The sequence below is a fragment of the Ranitomeya imitator genome, chromosome 2 (assembly GCF_032444005.1).
Source record: "Ranitomeya imitator isolate aRanImi1 chromosome 2, aRanImi1.pri, whole genome shotgun sequence".
NCBI classification, from domain to species: domain Eukaryota; kingdom Metazoa; phylum Chordata; class Amphibia; order Anura; family Dendrobatidae; genus Ranitomeya; species Ranitomeya imitator.
The window spans coordinates 395,290,427-395,315,621 of NC_091283.1; the positions used below are offsets into that span (position 1 = coordinate 395,290,427).

The window sequence follows — 25,195 nt, forward strand, 5'->3', positions numbered from 1 at the left end:
TGCACGACCAAGTTGAGCACATGTGCCAGACATGGGATGTAAGTGAGGTTGCCTAGGCCCAGAGCTGCCACCAGATTTTGACCATTGTCACACACTACCATGCCTGGCTGGAGATTCGCTGGCACAAACCACACGTCACTCTCCTGCTTGATGGCATTCCAGAGCTCCTGCACTGTGTGGCTTCGATTCCCCCAAAGAAGTTAATTTCAATATGGCCTGTTAATGTTTGGCCACGGCTGTGCTCATATCGGCCGTAATAGGTAAGCATTCACGGGTCCATGTGGAGGTAGACTGTGACAGCTCCTGCAGCGCTGATTCAGAGGAACTGGAGTATAAGGAGGAGTCAATGTGTACAGTCTGGATTCCTGCAATCCTTGGAGTTGGCAGAACACGTACAGCACCACTCTCAAGATCTGTATCCAGCTCCACAACATTTACCCAATGGGCAGTGAGGGAAAGGTATCGTCCCTGTCCATGGTGACTGGTCCACGCATCGGTGGTGAGGTGGACCTTGCTACTGAAGGCGTTTAGTAGCGCATGTTTAATGTTTCCCTCCACATGCTTTTGCAGGGCAGGGACGGCTTGCCTGCTGAAATAAAAGCGGCTGGGCACATTGTATTGTGGGACTGCCAATACCATGAAGTTACGGAAGGTGTCAGTCTCCACCAGCCTGAATGAGAGCATTTCAAGGGACAGTAGTTTTGCAATGCCAGCATTCAGATCCTGTGCTCGGGGGTGGTTTGCTGAGAATGGCCGCATTTTCTCCCATGCCTGTGCTTCTGATGGCTGTAGACTGGGCTGGGAGTGTGAGGATGACAGGGTGGAATTACACTGGGTTTCTGTACAACAGTGCCAGATGTTCTTCCATGGCGATCCTGTAAGGAAGCCGAACCAGCTGTGTGTGAGCTGGAGGAAGAGGCTACAACACGAGCTGAAGAGGTGGTAGGTGCCGCTGTAGGTTGGCCTAGGTCTTCAGTGTGTTTTTGTAACTCCACCACGTGCTTGGTCCGCACATGTTTCCACATATTTGTGATATTGAGTTTGCTGACACTTTTCCCTCTTTTGACTTTCTGATTACACAGCTTGCATTTGACAAAGCAAATGTCATCTGCAACTGTGTCAAAAAAGAACCCGGCACTGCAAGTCTTGGGAGCGCCCGTTTTGGGTTTTGGAAGAGGCATGCTCCTAATGGGTGCCGAAGTAGAGGCTACATGCAACGCAGTCTTCCCCCTCCCTCTCCGTCCTTTTTGGGCCGTTCGGGGAATCTCTTCCTCAGAGCTGCTCCCACCACCTTGCTGTACCTCACACCATGATGGGTCAAGGACTTCTTCATCTACACTACCCTCTTCCAACAACTGCTTCTCCTGGGTAGTCTCGGCAGCACTGTATGCACCAGAAAGTGGCACCTGAGTCTCATCATCAGATGCGTACTGAGGTGTGCTGACCGTAGGCACTGGCCCACCCACCTCTTCAGATTCAGAGAGACAAAGCAGTTGTGCATCACTGCATACTGCCTCTTCTTCAGTTTCTCGAATGCTGCTTGGCTGGCCCCCTCTTTCCAAGCCAAGAGATTTAGAGAACAAAAGTAGAGATGGCTCCTGTCCTGGGCTTCTGACTGCCTGGGAAATTTGGCAAGTGGTGAAGAGACAGATGGGTGCTCTTCAGTGCTCTGTGCCTGAGAGGATGTGGCACTAATTGAAGTCGATGCGTTAGCTGCCATCCATCCGACAACGTCTTCAATTTGTTCGTCCCGCAGCAGTGGGGTACGGCGAGCTCCTACAAAGCTGCGCATGAAGGACTGTTCCCTGCTAAAACTGGGGGATGATGAGTCCCCGCTGCCCGCAGCAGGCACAGAATCCCCACGTCCTCTCCCTATAGAAACTCCACGCCCATGACCACATGCCTTGCGCCCTGCCTTCTTCATCTTGGTAGACTGATAAAGATAGGCAGAAAAGTTCTAATGGCTTAGTGTGCTTATTCCTGAACAGCTGCTAACAGGTATAAGAAACACTAATTTTATAAAGTGTGGACTAGACTTTAATATGAGCTAGTGTCGCCTACACAACTGTAAAGTGGAGTGTTTGGTGAACTTTATTACGGTAACTTTTTGTTTTTTTTCACAAAAAGACACTGGATATGCCCAAAGATGTAAAACCGATAGTATCACAAACTTTTTGTAGCGATTACAACGCAGGAAGGTAACCTACAATGCAATAGAGGCTCCAAAACATAGCCTAAAGGTACCTTCACACTCAGCAACTTTACAACGAGAACGACAACGATCCGTGACGTTGCAGCGTCCTGGATAGCGATCTCGTTGTGTTTGACACGCAGCAGCGATCTGGATCCCGCTGTGCCATTGCTGGTCGGAGCTAGAAGTCCAGAACTTTATTTCGTTGTCAGGTCGGTGTGTATCATCATGTTTGACAGCAAAAGCAACGATGCCAGCAATGTTTTACATGGAGCTAACAACCAGCGAGAACAATAAGTGAGTCGCCGTTACGTCACTGGATCGCTCCTGCATCGTTCTGGAGTTGCTGTGTTTGATGTCTCTACAGCGACCTAAACAGCGACGCTCCAGCGATCGGCTCGTTGTTTATATTGCTGCAGCGTCGCTGAGTGTGATGGTACCTTAATACTAATCTGGCTGGGGCTGCAGGGCACAAGGCTGCAGAAAGGCTCCTCTATGTACGCCTATATAGTGTTTTTCCACAATCTAGCAGGATACAGATGGATACCCACTAATAGGATAAATCAGGAAAAATGTGCAGCAGGCAGCACTAATTGAAAAAAGGACAATGGAACAGTATGAGGCAGTGACGCACGCTGAGCTGACTACAACCAGCTGTGGCTGCAAAACAGACTACAGCGTGAGCTGAACTCACACAGAGACCTTGCACACAGCCGTGAACAGCGCTGCAAGGCCAAAAGAAAGCTCCTCTATCTATTCCTATATTGTGTTTTTCCACAATCTAGCAGGATATTGATGGAAAGCCACTAATAGGATAAATCAGGAAAAATGTGCAGCATGCATCACTAATTGAAAAAAGGACAATGGAACAGTATGAGGCAGTGACGCACGCTGAGCTGACTACAACCAGCTGTGGCTGCAGAACAGACTACAGAGTGAGCTGCACTAACACAGAGACCTTGCAGACAGCCGTGAACAGCGCTGCAAGGCAAAAACAAGGTTCTCACACAGCAGTTGCTAAATTAGCCTGGGTAAAGCACAGTGAAGTAAATCGCTATCTCAAACTATCCCTCAGTCAGAACAACAGCGTCCTGTCACTAACTGAATTCACAGCAGAGTGAACCCAAAATGGCGGCAGCGGCTTTTATAGTGCATCATGACATCATTTCAGCAGCCAATCACAGCCATGCCAGTAGTTACATGCCTAACATGCAGAACAGGGTGTGCCCACACTTCTTAGGATTCTTCATTGGCTGAATTAAATAAAACTGGCTCTTTGCATTATGGGAACTTCCGATTCCAGTATCCGATATTGCAAAAGTATCGGAACTCAGTATCAGAATTCCGATACCGCGAATATCGGCTGATACCCGATATTTGCAGTATCGGAATGCTCAACACTAATGTTAACATGAACAAAAGTGCAAGGGAATGAAAACAACAGCAAGACACTACTGCCACATATGTGTCATATAAACGCGCAACACCAGGATATTCCAGCAGTAATAATAATAATAATAGATCTTATATCTTATAAGCCATATTCCCATATAAACAGCCCAGCCAGTGGAGTAAATAGAAAATATATAAAAATAAGTGACAAGGTGAAATGGGTTACTGCCGAAACCTAAACCACAACTACCACTGCTCCCATAGTGTGTTCAGACCTCCATTCAGCCATGTCTGTAGGAGTACCATCAAGAAAAAGTATTGGGACCATTATCCTTACCAGCAGCAGGGTGTAGGTTAGGTATCCAGAAGGCGCGCATCCGCCCCAATGCGCATTTCAGTAAGTTACCTTTGTCATGGAGGAGATCTGGGAGCACAACGGTACGCCTTGTAGATGAGGGCCAGAAAGAGCATGTGCTCCAGAGTATGGCAAGTGCTGAATCAAGTGGCCTCTCCTCCTCTTCCCCCAACCTTAACATCACACACAGTACAATCCTCAGAGGTGGCTCGCTAATTACCATTGTTTCCTCCTACGTCCAAACTCTCCAACTGGCCCACTGACTGTGGGGAACCACAGATGGGCCATTCTGCAGAGATGTTCTATTCCATGGGCATCAGAGGTATGCTCCAAAGATTAACATAATCAAGAGGAGGAAAGATTCTGCACCAATGCCTAAAATTTTTCCTGTTGGATCCAGGGCTGGACGAAGTAAGGTCACAGCAGAATCCAGATCCTCATCACCATACGTTAACCCCAGGGGTGGAGGAGATCCTGATGAGACTTAGATACCTGAGGCTCATGTGGACTGTACTGTGCTGTCAGGGCAGGACAAGTAGGAGGGTGACTCTCAGGTCAAGGAGTGGGAGAAAAGAGAAGATGACGATGAGGTTGTAGATCCCACTTGGTGTGAGCCCAGAGGCATGCAGCTGAGTAGCTCAGCAGAGGAGGAGGAAGACGAAGAGGTTGCTTTGCAGCTTGCACAATAGATACGGAGTCATGCAACCACGAGAAGCACTGCATCCTAAGCCACAACTCTGGCTGTGGCCAGCAGCAGTTGCGAGTCTGAAGTTCGCAGCGTAGGAAAGGGTTACCTAGCCTGGGCCTTTTTGAGACCGCCAAAGATTACCCAACTTACATTATCTGCCAACTTTGCAAAAAACAACTCAGTAGATGCAAAAATTGCAATAATTTAACTACTACATGCATAAATCATCAACATGCATTAATCTGTGAATCTCACTAAGCAAAAATGCAGACTAGCGGGTCTCACCAACCACTGGCCGTCCCATCAACCATGACAAGTGTTCTCACACAGGTCTCTAGCCACATAAACGTCACTTGTTTACTCCCTACATGATCCTAAATCAAGGGTGATACTGTTTGGACTCCCAATAATCAGGATGTTCTCCCATATAACACAGATAGGTGATAATTTTCAAACTTGAGAATACCCCTTTGATGGTCGGGATCAGCCTGGGTAAAGAAGACATTATTGAACTATTTGAGTGTCAGCATTTACTGTAGTTACCATGTGACATAAGAGGCTATGTGAGGGACTGACCATGACAGTGATTATAATTTGATTTTGTGTTATACCGAAGGCAGGACAGGCCCATGAGTGTATGTAGTGATCATGTGAAGTCGGTAAAATCTCCAGAGATTTCTTGCATGGGTTCTTTATAATTTTACATTGTCATCTTCTCCCAATTCAGGTCCTTACAATATCAGACCCTCTCAGTGGAGATCTTCTATATAAGAGAATTCTTCTGAGTGACCTTACAAGGATGGATAGGAACAGGGACAAGATGGCGGAGAGAATATTACACCTCACCCTAGAGATCCTTTTCCAGCTTATTGGTCAGGTGAGAGATTCTGATGACGTCACATTACATCATTCTTATCTATGGGAATAACAGATGGACAGAACTGCAGAGGTAAGGACTCTGGAAATATCTGTAGTGAGATTTATTTATGTGTCTTTCCTTAATCAGGATTACATATTAGTAAAGCCCTCCAGAGAGCGCAGTCAAACCCCTGTGTCTGAGGGAGGTGGAAGACCCCCAAACTCAATCATGGGGCCTCCACCTCACTTCCTGATGCATGAGGACATCAATGACCAGAAGATCCTAGAACTCATCTACAAGATGATTGAGCTGCTGACTGGAGAGGTGACACTGCTTGGAATGCTGGGACATTATTACAGTAACACTATGAAGAGATATTGTATAAGAGATGACTGTGTCATTGTATGTATTAGGTTCCTATAAGGTGTCAGGATGTCGCTGTCTATTTCTCAATGGAGGAGTGGGAGTATTTAGAAGGGCACAAAGATCTCTACAAGGACGTCATGATGGAGGTTCCCGAGCCCATCACATCACCAGGTAATAGACAGGGCTAGATACACACGACCTATAATTATCTGTATGTAAAGAATGAATTCAGTCCCTGTATGTGTTTCCTCCAGTTCTATCCAGTGAGAGGACAAAACCAGAGAGATGTCCCCGTCATCTTCTTCCACAGGACTGTAAACAAGAAAATTCCAATCTTCCTCAGAATTATAAGGTAGACGGAGAGAAGGTGTCATGAAGTCTTCCCCATGATTTATAGAAAGCTGTGAAGGCCTATTGTTTAGTCTTGTTTTATCCATCAGTATTATGCAATGAACGGCCAATTTATTAGGGACATCTGCTCTTTCCCAACTGGAGGTTCAAAGCGTGGAAATTAGGCAGCAGCACTTTTCCATCTGTGACTTATTAGACACGACACGACTTTGCACAAGGTGATCACTGGTAGATTATGAGGTATTTATGTGCAAGGATGTCAAAAGTATACTGAGAATAGTGAGATAATAAAAGAGTTCCAGTGTTATTAGATCTTATAGAAATAAGCAACTCATCAACAAAGACATCAAGAATTGTTCTGAAAACAGGTGCACAGTCATACAAATTGCAGATGAATACCAATGTGTGTACTGATCATTCCTTAACACAATTGGGCTATAGCAGCAGATGACCAGTTCCAGTGCCATTGCTTTCTATCAAAACAGTAAGAAAATTTTATTTATGCAGAAGCATGAATCCATGTTCCCTTCTTGTCAGGTGTCAACATTTCTAGCTGGTGGAGGTGGATTAAAGGTATGGAAAATATTGTGTGAGCACATCCTGGGTCCTCTGATACCTGTGGATGGATGTTTAGATACTGCGGCTTACCTGAGTATTGTGTCTGACCAAATTCATCCCTTCATGTCAACTGTTGAGTCATCTGTATAAGTACAATGATCCATGTCACAAGGGTCATGTAGTTATGAATTGCTTCCATTATAAGGGTCTTGTAACGTGGAGTGGGGTGGTAGCCGTGGGCTTGCATCTGACACCTCGGCAGGCTACATGAAAGTGGGGGTCCTGGCTAAGTGTGGACTAGGGCTAGCCCTTGCAGGCCACACGTTATCGATGACTTTCGTTTCTCCAGGAACCAATGTCTAGCCATCCTAGAAGTTACACCTTACTGGGCGATGCTTTTCCTTCCACTTTGTTTTACTGCTGTGGCCACTCCTCATTGTAAGCTGGTTCTTGAAGTCCTGATACTCCTTCCCATAGGCGTAACCTCTGGAGGGCTGGCAGTTCTACAAACTAGTGGCAGAATATGCTAAAACCATACTGGTATTTTATTGCCAAAATCCAGAAATATATAGGCAATCCACCTGTACATCCTGTAATAGTTGGACGGGGTTCAGTTACTTCTTTACAGATGTTTGGACTGGATGTTATGCCAATTGGTTAAGAAAACTCCCTTGTAAATAAAGGACACATGAATTTGTTTACAAATACTGGACCAGCTTGGTTGGCAAGAAGGATTCCAGCTGGCAACGATCGATATCGGGACCTGTATAAACACATCCTACAGGATTACTGAAGAATAATAACACTGAAGGTTAACTGTTGGGATTTATGTGTAAATATTTATATATTCTTTCAGAACATAATTCCTTTCAATTTGCGGACCACTGGTATACACAGGCAGCTGGTACCGCAATGGGTACACCAGTGGCCCCGACATTTGCAAATATATTTTTGTGGTATTTTGACATTTGAACGTGTGAACTTATATAAAAAAAATATAAAATAATGCATCATTAGTGAGTGCCACTCATTTTTATTCTACTTTCGTAATTTTTGAAGATTGTATTGCTGTACAGTTGAGCCCCTCCAAGTCTGCTAGTCTCTTTTAACCAGCATTGCATACCCCAGTGGTATATACTTGCAGCATTACTGGTCTGCTGATCTTTTGAATTGGATATAAAGCTGATCATAGACACTAGATGATGTCTGGATCTTCTCACAATTATCATGTTAAATGATCTTTTTTGGTCTTCTAAATCATTCCACACGTCTTCTCCATCTGTCTGTGACTTTTAAATTTTTTTGTTTCAGAGTGAAGATCTGCTCCATATTAGCACTACAGAGACATATGTGGGGGGCGATGAGTGGTGTAAAAAGGAGATTTCTACAGATTACTATCCAGGTGAGTAGTCAATGGCTTTTAGAATTTGTGTTGAATGTTTTTATGGTTTTTATTCCGAACTTTACTTGTGGCTCTTACACATAAAGATTTGGTGTTTAAAAACAAAAATCACCTTTTGACACTATTTTTGCCATAATCACTTCTGAGCTGCTGTAGAGGAGATCCTTCTGTATTCTGAGTCCTGGCCATCACAGGACACTGTGCTCACTGGATGCCTCTACATATACTTTTGAAGATTGTTAGTGTTGGGAACCTCAGAACAATATAGAAGAAAATGGCAGACAGGGGTGCTGCAGATAATGATCGTCCAAAGAATAAAAGATGCAATTATGAAAGCATAATACATACAGTCTACACATCACAATACCGAATTGGCATCTTCATCAGGCCAAATACCAGTTCAGTATCAATACAAGTAGCCTCAATGTGATACCAATAAAGGAACCTATTTCATCTTCTACTATTTGGATGGTCATTATCAGCAGCGCCAATGTCTTTCATTTTTTCCATATTGTTATGTATCCTACAGTGTTGTTTCCTTGAGGAGCAGCAGCTGACAGACCATAATTCTACTGTAATGTCAGTAGATGCACAACTCCAGACGGTGAGCTCTTCCTCCACTAATCTGCCTATGTCTCCACCTATTTTAAGTTTACAGCATGTAGGAGGCACCGTGTCTGTTTTTTTAAAAAAAAGCAAATTCAAAGGCTGCACTGTTATATACTATAGATTATTCTCAGCCTAAAAACCTCAATGGCATTTTTTACAAGCAGAATATATTGGTCTATAATAATAATTATTATTAATCATTGCTTATATAGCGCTATCAGATTCCGTAGTACTTTACACACATTATCATCACTCTCTCAATGGGGCTCATAATTGAAATTCCCTATCAGTATGTCTTTGTAGTGTGGGAGAAAACCGGAGTACCCGGAGGAAACCCACACAAACATGGAGGGTACATACAAACTCCTTGAAGATGTTGTCCATGGTGGGATTTGAAACCAGGACCCCAGCGCTGCAAAGCAACAGTACTAACCACTGAGCCACTGTGCTGCCCAATATATCATTATGGCAGTATGGAGCGCCCTCTAGGACTGTGGGAAACTCGGTACCAGGTCGGTCCTTAAAGGGGATGTGTCACGGTAGCGGTGGCCCGGTCCGTGGCCCTGAGAGTACAATTGAAGGGAAATTAAAGTGTAGTGGTAAATAAAGTCTATAGAGTAATGTTCGTGATGCCACCTGTGATACTCGGCCAGAGATGGCCGACACTGCTTAAAGGGATCCGCTGGTGCCGATGGTGATGCAGCTTAGATGGTCTTGCTCCCCACAGGTGGAGCAGAGGCCCCAGGGCTACTAGGACAGTCTATGAGGGGTTTTAGTGCAAAAATGCAATAATTGGAGGACACAGGGTTTGCAGTCTCTTTACCTTTTAATTGCCAGTGCAGTCCGGGGCACAGGTTACAGGTGATCTTTAGAATCTGGGCAGCCTAGGAGCGGTTTGGAATCCCCCTAGCCAGATATGGTTAGAAGCCTTTCATTCTGCGCTGTTTGCAAGGTTCTTGATGCATTAGCTTTCCTCAAGTCCCTCACTCAATCTGTCCCTTTGTAGAACACTACCCACATGGCAGGCAGCTCGAGCCTTTTTACAGGTGTCCCTCTGTTGTGGTGACTCCGGGCTCTAATCTGCTGCTGTGCCTTCGGGTGTCAGTTGTGGCCAGGAGAGCTGCAATCTCCTGTCCTCTGGTTTCTGCTGTGGGGCATACAGTTCCCACACACCCTCGGACTCCGGTGTCCGGTTTCCGTGCTCAATCCTGGGGGTGAGCTCAATCGCAGCTCCACTCCCAGTATCTCTCTCTTGCTGTGCCTTCTCTCCCTTCACTGTCTCAGACAGACTGACTCTAACTCCTCCTCCAGACCAGAACTTATAGGGAAGCTACCCTGAAACAGGGTTTAGAGCTCCCCCTTCTGGCCTGGAGTGAGGAAAGTGTTTTGTTCTTGTGTTACCTGTTAAGGGGATCCCTTCTCACTTCTAAACATGGCATCACCATCCCCGAGAGGCAGGCAATACTACTGTGGCACCTGGACCCCTGGGGTGCCACATTTCCCCCATCCCGTTAAATCCAGTACTCCCGGACTGGGAAAACATAAACAATAAACAGATAAAACATCCCGAAGGAAAAAACGATTAACAGTCCAGAATTAAAATTTACTTTATTAATATCTCAGATAAAAATGACAGAAAAAATCGATCAAAAGTTACATGAAATTATGCTCAATGAACTGACATAATGCATTATGTCAATTCATTGAGCATAATTTCATGTAACTTTTGATCGATTTTTTTTCTGTCATTTCTATCTGAGATATTAATAAAGTAAATTTTAATTCTGGACTGTTAATCGATTTTTCCTTCGTGGTGTTTTGGTTGCTAATTGCCGAGTGTCCATTTGGTTCACAGTAGCACTCATTTATATTGAGGACATTTTACACTTATTGACAAAAACTTTAATAATGTTTTCCTCTTTTGGGAGCATCTGTGTGTTGTCCCTCCTTCTTTTTGTTGGTGAACAATAAACAGGTGAAGACATACAAACATTTTTGAAATGCATTTCAACTGTAACAGGTAAACACCAACTTTTTTCCCCTTATGGGAGGTTCTTTTGCTTGAACGTTTTCAAGCAAAAGAACCTCCCATAAAGGAAAAAAAGTCTCCTCTGGTCTCCTCCTCCACTGCAGTTGGAGATGTTGTTGGTGGCGAGGCCATCTGTCGCCTGGTCAGTCTTCTCAGCAATGCCTCCATCCACGCGGTCACCGCTGCCAGCGGCGACCACTGGAGTTGTTGTGCCAGCTCCTCCATCTCAGCGCTGAGGAGCTCCGCATCCATTGCCTTCAGCTGGTCCAGGGTTTTATGCTGCGGGACAGGGACGTTCGCTTCTCCTTTCATCTGTTTCTGCGGCTCTTCACTGCCGCCCGCCATTGCATCAATCGGGTAGCGTGCAGCCATCCTGCTCCCACGCACTTCTCTTCTTCTTTTTTCTGTAGGCGGTATTTCCTCTGCTTTCCCGCTAGCTATTTCAGGGGGCAAATCCGTCCTCCTGACAGACAAGTCCTTTTCACATACAGGTCTTTACAGTGGGTGGGTCCAGATTTTGCGCCCTTCCTCGAGCTCCACCCACGACAGCACATGTTCTCCATTCCTCACTCGCCACGTGGTGCAACACTGGCGGCAGTCAAACAATTTAACAAAGTCCATGGCGCACAGGACCCGATTTTTCAGGGTGGTCCATCCTGTTCGTGATGCCAAAAATGGAGCGCACGCTAGGACCATGGGTAACTGGGTTCCGGGCCGGTTCTTAAAGGGGATGTGTCACAGTAGCGGTGACTCGGTCCGTGGCCCTGGGCGTCCAATTAAAGGGAAATTAAAGTGTAGTGGGAAATAAAGTCTATAGAGTAATTTTCGTGATGCGACCTGTGGTACTCAACTAGGGATGGCCAACGCTGCATAAAGGGATCTGCTGGGGCCGATGGTGATGCAGCTTAGATAGTCTTGCTCCCAACAGGTGGCGCAGAGGCCCCAAGGCTACCAGAACAGTCTATGAGGGGTTGTAGTGCAATAATGCAATAATTGGAGGGCATAGGGTTTGCAGTCTCCTTACCTTTTATTGCCAGTGCAGTCCGGGGTACATCTTACAGGTGATCTTTGGAATCCAGGCAGCCTTGAAGCGGTTCAGAATCCCCCTAGCCAGGTGGGGTTAGAAGCCTTCCTTTCTGCGCTGTTTGCAAGGTTCTTGATGCATTAGCTTTCCTCAAGTGGAAAGCTGGAAAGTGGTTTCCTTTGGTGGAAAGTGGTTTCCTTTGTAGAACACTACCTGCATGACTGACTCTAACTCCTCCTCCAGACCAGATCTTTTAGGGAAGCTACCTTGAAACCGGGTTTAGAGCTCCCCCTTCTGGCCTGGAGTCAGGAAAGTGTTGTATGCTTGTGTTACCTGTTAAGGAGATCCCTTCTCGCTTCCAGGAATGGCATCACCCTCCCCGAGAGGCAGGCAATACCACTGTGGCACCCGGACCCCTGGGGTGCCACAAGTACATTATACAATGAAGTAGAGATGCAAAATAATTACAATCACCATGGACATAGTTTGTGCAATAGTAACAACCTGTAAAATATAGTGAGTACATGATTTATGGTGAGTGGTAAATGGTGTGACCATAGTGGTTGAATTCTTTTTATCCATGTCAATTGTTATAATGGTAAAAAAAGCATCATTCAGAACTTTGTTTTCGGTTCTAAATATGGATATATTTTGGAATTCAGGCGAACCACATAATAATCAATTGTGCCACTTTGCTTTATTTAAAGGGATCACCATGTTAGGCCGATACGAGTTAGAGCCACCGCCTTTCGGGCCTGATATACAGCATTCTATAATGCTGTATATTAGTCCTCAACCAGTTCTGGAAGAGAAGAAAAATAACTTTTATTATACTCCCCTGCGGAGCGGTCCGAGGAATGTCGCTCTTCTTAGTCTGGCGCCCCCATCTTCTTGCGATGCCGTCCTCCTGCTTGCTTCATGTGGATGACACGTGCCTGCATCATCCACATAGGCTAATCGGCATTGTGCTCCTGCGCAGGCGTACTTATCTGCAGTGCGCAGGCCCCGGGAAAGGTGAGAGAGGCTCAGCGCCTGCGCACTGCAGGATTTTGCTCTGCCCTTAACGGGGCAGATAAGTATGCTTACGCAGGAGCGCGATGCCGAGGAGCCTGTGTGGATGATGCAGGGACGCATCATCCACATGAACCAAGAAGGAGGGCGGCATTCCAAGAAGATGGGAGGTGCCAGACCAAGAAGAGTGACAGCCCTCGGACCAAACCGCCCTTCAGGTGAGTATAATAAAAGTTATTTTTCTTCTCTTCCAGGTCTGGTTGGGGGCTTATATACAGCATTATAGAATACTGTATATAAGCCCTGAAAGGAGGTGGCTGAATTCGTATCTGCCAAACCTGGTAACAGGTTCCCTTTAATCAGTTGAGCAACAGATGAATTTGAGACATTAATTCTTTTTTTCTGCTCAAAAAAATAACAGAAATCAGGAAACACCGCAAAACACAAATATGAACACAGCCTATAACTGCCTGAGAAAAAAAGTGAAACGTCCATTTTTTTATCTGATTTTCAGATTAACCTCTTAAGGATGGAGCTTTTTTTGGTTATTTTTATTTGTATTTTCCTCCCCATATTCCAAGAACCATAAATTTTTTTCATTTTTCCGTCAATATGTGTCTGAGGGCTTATATTTTGCGGGACAAGTTGTACTTATGAATGACATAACCCATTTTATCATATGATGTAGTGGAAAGCAGGGAAAAATTTCCAAGTGTAGTGATTAAGAAAAAATAAGCAATTCCACAATTGTGTTTTGGGTTTATTTACAGCATCCATTTTACTGTAAAAATTACCTTCCAATATGCTTCTCCAGGTCAGTACAGTTACAGAGATACCAAACATGCATAGTTATTGTTTCATTTAACCTAATCATGACAGTTGACGTACAAGTACATCATAGTCCGTGTCCTTGCCTTTAATGCAGGCTTCTGACACTGTTTTACAAGGGCCGTAACATTTTTAATTTTCAGGATGTGGAGCAATGTGAGGGCTTGTTTTTTGTGCCTTGAGCCTATGTTTTTAATGATATAATTTTGGGGTAGATACAATGTTTTGATCACCTCTTATTGTTTTTTTTGTGCATCACATTACATTACAACACGGGGTCGCCAATGGGTGCATAGAATGATACGACCTCCTGCCGGAATGGTGTAAATGCCGCTTTCAGAAATTGACAGGGTTTACCAGGTTAACAGCCACGGCTGCCTGCACCTGTTGTGGGCAGATGATGGCTGATTATCACAGCAATCATCTGCTTGCAAATATGCATGTTCAGCTTGTGAGCCTGCATCAAAGTCACAGGGCCAGCATATAATTTACATGGTACGTCATCTGTCGGTAAGCAGTTAAACTCACCTATTCAAGTGAATGTGTCTGTGAAAAAAACAGATAACACTGTGTGCCATCTGTGTGTCGTCTGAGTGCTGCTCATTCTTGACTGAACAGTTGATAGAACTTTGAAAAACCTCTAGATTTTTTTTCCGTTAGCGAAAACAACTAATGACCATGTGGATTGCAAAAACTGGTACACGGGCTAAAAATGTATCTGGCACTCATTTATGTTCAATCTGTTTTATTAATCAAATTTTAAAGATATTTCATATAAAAGCAGTCAAAACTTGGTGTAGTTATATAGGTGAAACATATTGGCCACACATGACCTTTATAGATTCGGGAGATACAAGAAGACTTATAAGGATTAAACAAAATAACAATAAATTATGTTGTGAAGGAATCACACCCATCAGGGTCCTTCATTTGGCATTTAAAGGTTTCAAGAAAAATAATAAAAAGGGGAAGGAGAAGGAAAGACAAAAGGAGGAACATGGGAGGGAGGTAAGATGTAGAGGAGTTAGTTGACGTTATTTAGTTTGTGAGCGTTTCCTAGGCAAACATCTCCTAAGATGACCCATCCCAAGTCTAGTTTATGAGCATAGGGCTAGATGTGAGGACCGTATATCTGCTTCCTCACTTTGTGAACTCTGATGATGTCTCTCCCCAGCAAAAGTACCAACTTGGCTTAATGATTGAGTGTGGGAATGAGATGCACTATGCTTCTCAAGTGAGGATGATGTAGAGCTGCTTCTGGTGTGGGGATCTATTCTCTATTGTTCTGGACCCAATTGCACTCAATTAATGTAGGAAGAGGTAAGGATGTCTGCCCTATGGACTTGATTTGATAAACTGTGGCTCTTCTCCCAGATTTTGCACTCACCCCTTTGTAAGTTTTAAGTGAGTAGGATGAATTAACTGAGCTGGCAAGCGATATATTGCTTTGATTGTGGAAGATAGAATAGAGTTTAACCATCTTTTCTCTGTGGCCCAGGGCTGGACTGGCCATCTGGCAATTCTGGCAAATTCCAGAAGGGCCTGTCTGGTCAAGGGCTGCCTTGTCTGCTACGTTGTTAACACAATCAGTGTTCTCAAGACACCCAGGGGCGTAACTACAACAGGTGCAGGGGCTGCAATCGCACCCGGGCTCTGGAGCCTAGGGGGTCCTAAAAGTCCCTTTGGCCCATAGAAAAAGACTATTGCTATTAAAGATTTAAAATATTTGGGGGCCCAGTTGGAGCTTTTGCATCCAGGCCCATGAGTTTCAAGTTACGCCACTGAAGACACACATACTATTAAGAGTTGTGACATTGATATCATTAGAAATATTGGTCTTGTAGTAAATCTTGCTTTCCTCCATTCAGGGTAATATTAGTAATATATCCCCATCTGGTGCTCGGGGCGGGACACCATGGGCCTGTGTGATCTCAAATGCTAGGGCTGAAATTCAGCCCCAGTCCGTACCTGCTGTGGCCTATAAGGTAAACTGTGACAAGGCAGATTTTCAAGCAGGATTTGTTACTAAGACCTTCTCCGCAGACTTTAGTACACTGGCGTGACACTTACTGAAGGTGCACTGTCTGTCCACTAGTCGCCATGCTCTGTAGGTTGGTCTATGGGTGAGTGAGTTTGTGGTGCTGGCACTGGGTGTAGAACAGTATTGTGCTCTTGGCTGTTACACTCAAACAATTAATACTGGCTTTGCAGTCTCTAGCAAAGTGAGATATAGATGCACAACACCTGTAGCATATGTTGTTCTCTTTGTGGAAGATTCTACGATCTTTAAGAGATTTTTCCCTAAAGCTCATGCACTTTTGCAGGTGGTGAGGCCTTTTTATGTAGGAGGCACTCCCTGTTGCGATTTTTCATTAGTGAACCTTCGGTTTCTGCTGTACTACAGGTCTTTTATAACGAATCTGTAGAAGAAACATTTGTTTTGTGCACAATGATAGGTGTGCTTCTGGAGTTATGGACTGAAGCAGTCTTACCTGTTCTTGGTTTGGCAGTATCTTTGGTGGAAAAGTCGAAGCTGGGCTCATTCCTGATCTTAGCCTGCTGGCGCACAAAGTCTACATAGAAACAGAATGGAAGGAAAAGCATGTTGTGTTGCTGTTTGTAATCGGAGCTCCCCCCGGTTGACCCATTTCTCTTGCAAGCTATAAGATAGCTTCTGCACAATGGATTTGATACCCCTGGCTGTGTCTAGGGACATGAGGCCTAGCAAGTCTCCTTCAGTCTTGGCGACTTGGAGTTTTACCAAGAGGTCTCTCAATTCTCTTGTGAAAGCTTTTGTTAAAGATTTTAGGAAAGTCTTCCCACTTTTTAAAGAGGGATTCTTCTATCATCTCTGAGGAGCCTTAGCATTCATCAAGCCTCTCCCATAATATGTACAAGCCTTTGCTCAGGTGGTTGATATCGATATCTCTGATGCATTTTGCATGTTCTGCCAATTCATTTCCTAGCCACTTAACCAAGATGTCAATCTTTTTACTGGAAGAGATGTCTAGGCCAGCAGTGGTGTTTGTGAAGGAAGTTCTCCAGGTCACAGGTGATAGTAGGTAGACAGAATAACCATTATGCTTAATGCGGGATGATTGGTGAATGAGGGTCGATGACTGGTAGGATTTTAAATTGATGATTGGCAGGGTTTGGTCTCGCTCTTGGAACTGAATTTAGATAGTCATCTAATGGGGTGTGCTGTAGCACATAGCCTGAAGTGTGTCATGCGATACCGCAATGACTAAGTTTGGGTCTGAGTATTAAGCTGGAACTTGTGCCTCGACTTCTGCTGCTGAGTGCTTCCTTGTCCATTGTGAGTTTTGCAAGGTAATCTTCAAGATGTGCTTTTTTATTCCTTAATTTCAACTCTATTTCAGCGAAGGCAGCTCTCACTTTGGTGGTTTCTGGCTTCGACCTGGCAGTGGCAATTGTCGTACTGCTTGCAGACTTCCTTGAAGCTAATGAGCTTACATGGGAGCGTGTTGGTAATCTTCAGATCCTCTATCTCACATTGTGGCTGTGTAGGAAGATGGACCGGGCCAGTGATGCTTCTCCCGTGCCAGTTCCGGAACTATCGGGGCTGTCACCATTTTTGGTGGGGGGGAAGCTTTCCAACCCGGACAGACCTTTGCACTCAACTGTAAGGGGCGTGTCAGGGATAAAAGGGATTGTGCGCAGGAAAGCGGGACACTTTGCGGGAAGATAGAGCGTGCAGCAGGAGAAAGTTGACTCACTCTCCGTGGGGCTGCGCGATAACACAGGCCCGCACTGCAGTACCTCAGACCTTGCGCACACTGACCATGAGGGACATGAATGAATTCGGGTGTCCATGCATTCTGACGACTGAAGCTCAGACCCGCACTGTTCCGCTGTCTGCCATGAGTGTGTGTCCTAAATCTGACCAGGCGGATTATCGAGTACCGGGTAATCACTTCCTCGGCACCAGCATTGTTCAGAGATATCTTCCAGTGGTGACAGAGACTGCTTCACTTCGTGGACATTACCTCTGTAAGCAGTTACCTCACCTAAGAGAACCAGGATACACCGTTTCCATCGGGAGACAGTGCCTCACCTTCCTTCAAGACCAGGCCAGAGACTTCACACGTCACCTACGGTGCCACCGTGGGATTTCAAGCTTCCACAGCCCGGAAACCATCAGACTGATAAGTTTACCAGTTTCGTAACCGTTTGTTCATACCCTGACACAAAACCCAATTTTACTTCCCCCTTAACTCTTTCTCTCCCTGCGTGAAGTAATCCTGGTAATAAACCAGTTAACTCTTGTTCTGCCTCCTGTTCGTCACTGCATCCCACGTTCCTGTGATTTTTACATCTGTATGCAGCCTGACTACTCTCTGATAGAAGCCTTTGTCTGTTCTTCAACCACGTTCTATAGTAATCGTTTTACTGTTCTGGCACCCAAACTCTGTTCTGGGAGATTGAGTTGACAGACAGCTACACTCTTTCCTATAGATGTGCTGAGATCAATGCAGGAGATCCTTTACAACTTTATTGATAGGATCAGTGTAAAACTACAACAAAAATGAAATTACAAAGCATACAGTTTATCTGAGGTACATAACATTACACATGGTACAGGACACATACAACATAATTACATGACATAGCAGGTAGTGGAGATAGTTATAATGACAGAAGAGAGACTATTCGATAAGAAAACATGAAGAACACAACACCTGCATCATACAGTATGGTGAGCCCTAACAAGGGGCACATAATAACTCATCGACTGTGCTGTGCTGAGGTAAACAACCAGAAAGGCAGAAAATTCTGAGAGAATAATCAGCGTGTCATCTTTCAAGGGGGCCAAGATGGCTGCTGAAGACAGAATGGGTAAGGCTAGTGCAGACGCTGTTGGGAACCTACGGCAGCCTCAAGGAGAAAAGTTAGACTGCACAGTAACAATGAAGCAGAAATAAACAGGCTGCCATAAGGGAACATGTCAACAGATGGCATTGCTGGAAAAGTTATCACAAGACACTATAATTCAATGATGTTGCAAAGGCATAGGTAAAACTGGTTACATGCATTTCTCTGCAGGTGGCGCTGCACTCTGGTTGCTCTCTTGTTTTGTGTCCCCCTATCAGTGTTTGCTCCCTGCTGTGTGATCTGTGTGGGGCTACTAGCTATTCATCCTCCAGAAATCCTGCTGTCCACTGCAAATCATAATCTGACTTGCTTCTGTGTGCTTGTGCCTCGCTATTCTCCCAGTGGACATTCCTGTTCTTTGACCTCGGCTCATTTTTTGATAATTATTCATTTTTACGATTTTGTCCGTACACTGACCCTGACCTGGCTACCTAACCATTCTCTTGCCTCGGGTTTGCTCCTCCAGACATCAGCGCTTCCATGTAAAGGTACCGTGCAGCTTTACATCAACACCCGAGCCTTACACTATGGCTGGTCCGAATAACTAGAGCAATTGTTACCATCCACCTCTCGTGTCTCCCCTTTTCCTCATAGTTTGTAAGCTTGCGAGCAGGGCCCTCATTCCTCCTGGTATCTGTTTTGAACTGTGATCTCTGTTATGCTGTAATGTCTATTGTCTGTACAAGTCCCCTCTATAAGTTGTAAAGCGCTGCGGAATATGTTGGCGCTATATAAATTAAAAAATGATTATTATTATTATTACCGTTACACTAAACGACTTACCAATGATCAGGACCAGCGATACGACCTGGCCGTGATCGTTGGTAAGTCGTTGTGTGGTCGCTGGGGAGCTGTCACACAGACAGCTCTCTCCAGCGACCAACGATCAGGGGAACGACTTCGGCATCGTTGAAACTGTCTTCAACAATGCCGAAGTCCCCGGGTAACCAGGGTAAACATCGGGTTACTAAGTGCAGGGCCGCGCTTAGTAACCCGATATTTACCCTAGTTACCATTGTAAAAGTAAAAAAAAAAAACAGTACATACTTACATTCCGATGTCTGTCACGTCCCCCGCCGTCAGTTTCCCGCACTGACTGTGTCAGCGCCGGCCGTAAAGCAGAGCACAGCGGTGACGTCACCGCTGTGCTCTGCTTTACGGCCGGCGCTGACAGTCAGTGCAGGGAAGCTGACGGCAGGGGACGTGACAGACAAGTGAACACATCGCTGGATCGGCGTCACACACGCCGATAGCGATTACAGCGGGTGATCAGCGACCAAAAAAAAGTCCTGATCAATCCCCAGCGATCAACAATCTCCCAGCAGGGGCCTGATCGTTGGTCGCTGTCACACATAACGAGATCGTTAGCGGGATCGTTGCTACGTCACAAAAAGTGTGACGTTGCAACGATATCATTAACAAAATCGTTATGTGTGAAGGTACCTTAAGAAATCTATTGGAACCAGTATTAAGACCAGATCCTTGTAGTTTAAAGGGTGAAGACAGGGGTTCCTCTGGGATCTCTGCTAGATGAAGTGGCTTGTACCAAGTTTATCGGAAGTAGTCTTTTTGAGCCTGTGACCTCTGACGGACATAACAGTATCACTGGCCATATGGACTCCCTCCATGCGGTGGGGATAACATGCAAGACTGCTGTATGGTTTCAGCAAAATGAAAGCGGTTAGGCCCAAGCCTTTGCAGTACGTCCCATAATATTTTTCTGAAGGCAAGGTTGACCTCAATAACTGATTATCAGGTGACCGTAGGAAAGTTCTTTAGGGAAAGTTGTTGCCTGCATTTGAGGCTCTGCTCACTTTTGTCTCATTCTGAAAGCCAGATTGTTGGATTTATAATTTTCCTCCTGCAGTGTGTCCCCCTAGATTTGCACCTTTTTCTCTTTTCCCTGATGCTCCAGAACTCTCCACAGTTGACTCCTATTTTGTAAAATTAGTGCTCCAGTTCGATGACCCTATCCATGTTGCTTTGGCAAAAAAGTAAATAGCCTGCTCTCTTTCCAGGGCAAAGTATCACTGAGTATCACTGTGAAAAGGTTTGGCAAGGAACCATAGATTCACAGTAGAATGACCAGGCCCTACGCCGTCGGTTTTGTACTGGACATTCAGACCAAATAAAGGACATGTTAGATCAGTTCCCACTCCCTTAACCCCTTCATGATCGGAGCTTTTTTTCGTTTTGTATTCTCTTTTTTTGCTCCCCTCTTTCCCAGAGCCATAACTTTTTTTATTTTTCCATCAATATGGCCATGTGAGGGCTTATTTTTCGCGGGACGAGTTGTACTTTTGAACGACATCATTGGTTTTACCATGTCGTATACTAGAAAAGGGGAAAAATTTCCGAGTGCCGTGAAATTGCAAAAAAAGTGCAATCCCACACTTGTTTTTTGTTTGGCTTTTTTGCTATGTTCACTAAATTCTAAATCTGACCTACCATTATGATTCTCCAGGTCATTACAAGTTCATAGACATAGTTACATAGTTACATAGTTATTAAGGTTGAAGGAAGACTTTAAGTCCATCTAGTTCAACCCATAGCCTAACCTAACTTGCCCTAACATGTTGATCCAGACACCAAACATATTTAGGTTCTTTTTTATTTAAGTGGTGAAAAAAAATTCCAAACATTGCTAAAAGAAAAAATTGTGCCATTTTTCCGATACCCATAGTGTCTCCATTTTTCATGATCTCGGGTTGGGTGTGGGCTTAGTTTTTGTGTGCTGAGCTGATGTTTTAATGATACCATTTTGGTGCAGATACATTCTTTAGATCGCCCGTTATTGCATTTTAATGCAATGTCACCGCGACCAAGAAAATGTAATTCTGGCGTTTTTATTTTTTTTTAGCATTACGTCGTTTAGCTATCAGTTTAATCCTTTTTTATTGATAGACTGGGCAATTCTGAACTCGTCGATACCAAATATAGGTTTGATACTTTTTTTTATTGTTTTATTTTGAATGTGGCAAGGGGGTGATTTGAACTTTTATTTTTATTTTATTTTTTATATTTTTAAAAAAAATTTCTTTAACTTTTGCCATGCTTCAATAGTCTCCATAGGAGCCTAGAAGCTGCCATAGCCTGATCGGCACAGCTACATACAGGCGATGGTCAGATCGCCTCTATGTAGCTGAATTACTGATTTGCTATGAGTGCTGGCCACTGGGTGGTTTATGTCCTCTGGGTTCCATCTAGGCTGGGAAATATAGACTGGGTTGCCAACCGTCAGAATATTTACAGACAGTCCATGAAAAGCAGGTGCTTTTTTCTGCCATCTGTAGTGTCCAGAAGAAAAAGCACCGCCCGTGATTTTGTTTTCCTTCATGCTATGTGCACACGTATTCTTGAGGTCTGCGGAATTTTCCACAGCGGTAGCACTGCGTTTTACCTGCAGATTTACAGTACATGGTACTGTAAACTCATGGAAAACTGCTGCGGACCCGCAGCAAAATCCGCAATGTGTGCACATAGCCTCAAAGCTTACCACTATGCATGTGCACTCTTCTCCAGACGAAGACGAGATGAGGATCAGTAGATATCAGCTAATCAGTGGTAAGCGTGGGCTTCTTTCTCGTGCTTACTCTCTTCACCGCTCTTCATCCTCCTCTGGCTGCCTCAGAACAAGAGACACTGTTCTGGCATTTGACATCCTGCACTTTTGCTGTGTTCCCTCCAGTCCCTGGCTGGGCAGCTCTCCCATCTCTCTCCCCACAGCTGCTCCACGATTCATTGTGCCCTACCACTGTGGTTCCAATCGTATGGTCTGATGACTCCCACCGCCAGACTTGACACATTAGCAGTTCGCCAGAACCATCATCGACTGACTCTCCAGGAAAGTCTGTGAAGAGCACAGGGCCACAATGTGGAATCTGCCAATCTTGGTGTTCTCTGGCAAATGCCAATAGCCCTGCATGGTGTTAGGTTGTAAGCACAACACCCACTTGTGGAGTCTGTTTCTGACAGTTTGAGCAGACACATGGATGTTAGTGACCTGCTGGAGGTCATTTTGCAGGGCTCTGGCACTGCTGCTCCTGTTACTCCTTGCACGAAGGAGGAGGTAGTAGTCCTGCTTCTGGGCTGTTGTCCTCCTCCGGCCCCTTCCATGTTTCCTGGTGTTCTTTCCTGTCTCCTGGTATCTGCTCTTTGCTCTGAACACTGTGCTGACAAACACCTCTCATTCTGGATGAGCTGCACTACGTGAGCAACTTCTGTGGGTTGTAGACACCGCTTCATGCTACTGTACAGTACCTCTAGGGGTGAAAGCAATGCCAAAATGTAAAAGTGACCAAAACAGCCAAAAAGGATCAGAAACAAGAAATAGTCTTTGGTTAGTATCTGCAGAACCACTCTTTTATAGGGGGTTTCTTGCAAATTGCCTATCATTTCTACCTGTTATCTATTCCCTTTGCACAACAGCAGGAGAGCTTGAATCACAATCGGTATTGCTTCATAACTGGACAGGTTGTTTTCAGAAAAGTTTGATTGACTTGAAGTTACATTTTGTTGTTTAATTGTTCTCTTTATATTTTTGAGCAGTGTATATCATAGTAAGCATGGCGATATGATAGCATCACACATTGATATGTATATTAATTTCTTGGTGGCCAGTGTGGAGACATGGGGGTTGGCAGGGTCCCAGGTCCGCTAGCCAGGGATGGACCAGGGATTGTCCGCCGAATGCCCACTCTCCCTTTCAACTCAGACAACACAGGGTGAGGGTAAAACAGTGTGGTGATGCTTTATTGAACTACAAAACAGGCAGATAACATGTAGAACAGTCCCAGCAAAATGGTGCACATTACAGAGTCTCACCCTCCCGCTGTCTCACCAGGATAATGGCAGCTGTTACTTCAGAGCTCCCAGCGTCAGCTACCCACCTGTGGCACGCACACAGAGAGGAGGTAATGACAGGCATAGCTAAGATGACAGTCCATTCACGTACAAAGCCAGCTGACCCAAGGGTCACAACCTGGCTTCTCCGAACATCTCCCTGGAACCAGGCGACCGGTGTGTCCCAATCCTGGCTTTCTCCAAACATATCCATGGTTCAGCAATGGTTAATGGATCAGGTCTGTATTCTTCCAACCAGGGCCGAGGTTTCCTAGGTTGTTTCCTGTAGAATTCTAGATATGTGTCCCTCATGATGGGGCCATTATGTATTGGCAGCAATCCTGTAGGGTCCCCTGGATGTTTGGATGTCTTGCCAGAATATCTGGCTGACTCTCTGTCTCTGATTCTCTCTGTTTCTTTGAGGCATGTCACCTCTTTTTATGTTTAACCAGTGTCCTTCAGTCCAGCATCACAGATAAGGGGAAGAATGGTTACGACCAAGTTGCCTTGTTTGATTATGTAATCTATTTGCATAGATTTTTCTCCTCGGTTTTAAAAATCAACAAAATTTCTGGGCTACCCAATCCATAATTAACATAACACAAGTCATCAAGCATAATAGCACACTATGTTATATCACATATCAGCTTACAAGTCAATATTACAGGTTTACACAAACAAAAGTCTGTTTTCTTGACCAACCAGAAAGAAATGCTTAAATTCAAAAGCCAACATACAGATAACAGCCTATTCTTCTTGGTTTGCTAAAAATAGATGTCTGGTTAATTAAGATACAATGCTGTGTGTCCACTGGCAGCACGGTGGCTCAGTGGTTAGCACTGCAGCCTTGCAGTGTTGGGGTCCCACCAAGGACAACCTCTGAAAGGAGGTTGTATATTCTCGCCATATTTGCGTGGTTTTCTCCGGGTTCTCCGATTTCCTCTCACACTGCAAAGACATAATGATCAGGAATTTAGATTATGAGCCCAAATGGGGACAGTGCCAACAATGTCTGTAATGTGCTGTGGAATTAATGGCGCTATATAAGTGAGTAAAATAAATAAATATGCAGCACCAGAGAAGCTATGTAACTGTGTGGTGCACTGTGGTATGCATATACTACTGCTGGAGTCCAGAAGATTTAGTTGGGTGTAATACTTTGTTTCTGTATTATTCTGTGTGTATGTACTGTATATGTTTGTGTCTATAGATAGAGTGTAATTCTAAATATATATCCTTATTTTTTACCTTTGGGATGTGGTCTTTGAGGGTGTGGCAAATTTTGAATGTCTGTGAATTTTGGTCCAGTTGTTCAGATAAAATGTAAAAGTAGGTTGGCAACCCTGAATATTGAATTCATTTCTGCCAGTGTTTTTTCTCTGCTGTATGGTCTGGGTGGGGCTCCAAGCTATTTAAAGGGAACCTGTCACCTGAATTTGGCGGGACTGGTTTTGGGTCATATGGGCGGAGTTTTCGGGTGTTTGATTCACCCTTTCCTTACCCGCTGGCTGCATGCTGGCCGCAATATTGGATTGAAGTTCATTCTCTGTCCTCCGTAGTACATGCCTGCACAAGGCAATCTTGCCTTGCGCAAGCGTGTACTATGGAGGACGTAGAATGAACTTCAATCTAATATTGCAGCCAGCATGCAGCCAGCGGGTAAGCAAAGGGTGAATCAAACACACGAAAACTCCGCCCATATGACCCAAAACCAGTCCCGCCAAATTCAGGTGACAGGTTCCCTTTAAGCTCCTAAAATCCTGCTGTCCACTTCCAGTTAAGATCTGACTTGCTTCT

At 44.7% G+C, this 25,195-nt stretch overlaps 1 protein-coding gene across 2 annotated transcripts in view; it reads left to right on the forward strand.

Moving 5' to 3' along the window:
* Positions 1 to 25,195, forward strand: part of LOC138667041 (oocyte zinc finger protein XlCOF8.4-like) — a 102,424-nt gene that overhangs the window by 73,983 nt on the left and 3,246 nt on the right. Inside the window, exons 2-6 of one of the 2 annotated variants that reach the window (XM_069755294.1) lie at positions 5,354 to 5,503; positions 5,633 to 5,809; positions 5,899 to 6,022; positions 6,106 to 6,203; positions 8,072 to 8,162. In XM_069755294.1, the coding sequence (XP_069611395.1) occupies positions 5,426 to 5,503; positions 5,633 to 5,809; positions 5,899 to 6,022; positions 6,106 to 6,203; positions 8,072 to 8,162 (568 nt within the window). In that variant the 5' untranslated portion in view covers positions 5,354 to 5,425. Of the gene's footprint in view, positions 1 to 5,353; positions 5,576 to 5,632; positions 5,810 to 5,898; positions 6,023 to 6,105; positions 6,204 to 8,071; positions 8,163 to 25,195 lie in introns of both variants that reach the window. The other variant, XM_069755295.1, reaches the window with a different exon arrangement.